We start from the raw sequence: 1325 nt of genomic DNA, 5'->3' as shown, positions 1-1325 counted from the left end.
AAACTGGGTCTGGCTTTGTTGCCCAGGTTGGAGTGCAGTGGCACGATCCCAGCTCACGGCAACCTTGACATCCTGGGCTCATGCCATCCTCTTATCTCAGCCTCCCAGTTAGCCGGGAGGCATGCGCCACCATGCCCAGCTAACTTTTTTTGGTGTGTGTGTGGTCTCAAACACCTGGCCTCAAGCGATCCCCCCGGCCTCAATCTCCCAAAGTGCTGGGATTACAGGCATGAGCCACCGCATCCAGCCCATATATTCTTTTTAAATATCACTTAGTTGTTAAACCTACAGTGCATACTATGTGTCAGGCACTGTCATCTGCTTTAATTCATTAAATCATAAATAGGCAGGTGCTATTTATAACTCCATTTACAGAGAGGGAAACTGAGGCACAGAGCGGTTATGAGGCTGCTGAGTGAGATGGGTGTGTGCGCACATGGCCCTGAGGGCGGTGCCTGTGCTGTGGTTGTGTATCTTTTAACCGTGTGTATGCAATGCCAGGGCATGATCCCCCCACAGATCCTCACCGCAATCTCCTTCTGCATTTTCAGGACGGAGACGCAGGCTCCTGGGAGAAGCTGGTGCAAGGTGTGTCCGGGTTCTAGTCCCCGGGCCGGAGGTGGGATGGTTCCCACGCTGCCCCTCCCCCAGCATTGCACAACCTGATTTGCACAACCGGCCCAAACCCCACAGATGCCCCTCCCCCAGGCCTGAGAAGCAGAAGTGTGGTCACTCCGGAAGGGGTGGGGTTGGCTCTGGGAGGTGGCCCTGATGACCCTTGGCGGCTGGCACCTACCTCCCACGGTCTCTGCCCCTAACTTCTGCCCCTCTCTCCCCAGAGCGGAGGTCCCATGAGGCCAACCCGGCAGCACACCTCACAGGTGAGGGGGGGTCCCCAGGTCCTGGCACAGGGCAGGGTCCCGGGTGTCCTGGGAAGACCAGACAAATGCCCCGACATGTCAGTATATTCATTCAGTCATTCATTTTGGAGTTAGGACGTGATCATGGCTCACAGCAGCCTCGAGATCCTGGGCTCAGACAATCATTCTCCTGCCTCAGCCTCCCAAATAGCTAAGACTACAGCCATGCACCATCATGCTCCGCTGATTTTTACATTTTTTATAGAGATGGGGTCTCGTGGCTCAGGCTGGTCTCGAACAATCAAGCAATCTTCCTGCCTCAGCCTCCCAAAGTGCTGGGATTTCAGGCATGAGCCACCACACCCAGCCCATTCACTCATGTGTTGCATATTTATTTACAGAGTTGTCCAGAGCACAGGCTTTGGGGATACACCATTTCTTTTTTTTTTTTTTTTTTTTTTTTGA

General features: G+C 53.8%; 1 protein-coding gene across 1 annotated transcript in view; it reads left to right on the top strand.

Moving 5' to 3' along the window:
• Positions 1 to 1325, top strand: part of TNFSF14 (TNF superfamily member 14) — a gene marked incomplete at its 5' end in the record, with an annotated part of 5074 nt that overhangs the window by 2047 nt on the left and 1702 nt on the right. Inside the window, 2 exons of the mRNA XM_008060780.2 lie at positions 552 to 588; positions 840 to 881. Coding sequence (XP_008058971.2) covers positions 552 to 588; positions 840 to 881 — 79 coding nt within the window. The remainder of the gene's footprint in view (positions 1 to 551; positions 589 to 839; positions 882 to 1325) is intronic.

This window comes from Carlito syrichta, unplaced genomic scaffold (assembly GCF_000164805.1).
Source record: "Carlito syrichta isolate Samal-C Ts95f unplaced genomic scaffold, Tarsius_syrichta-2.0.1 Scaffold92694, whole genome shotgun sequence".
Taxonomy (NCBI): Eukaryota; Metazoa; Chordata; class Mammalia; order Primates; family Tarsiidae; genus Carlito; species Carlito syrichta.
This window is presented reverse-complemented; position numbering and strand designations above follow the sequence as displayed.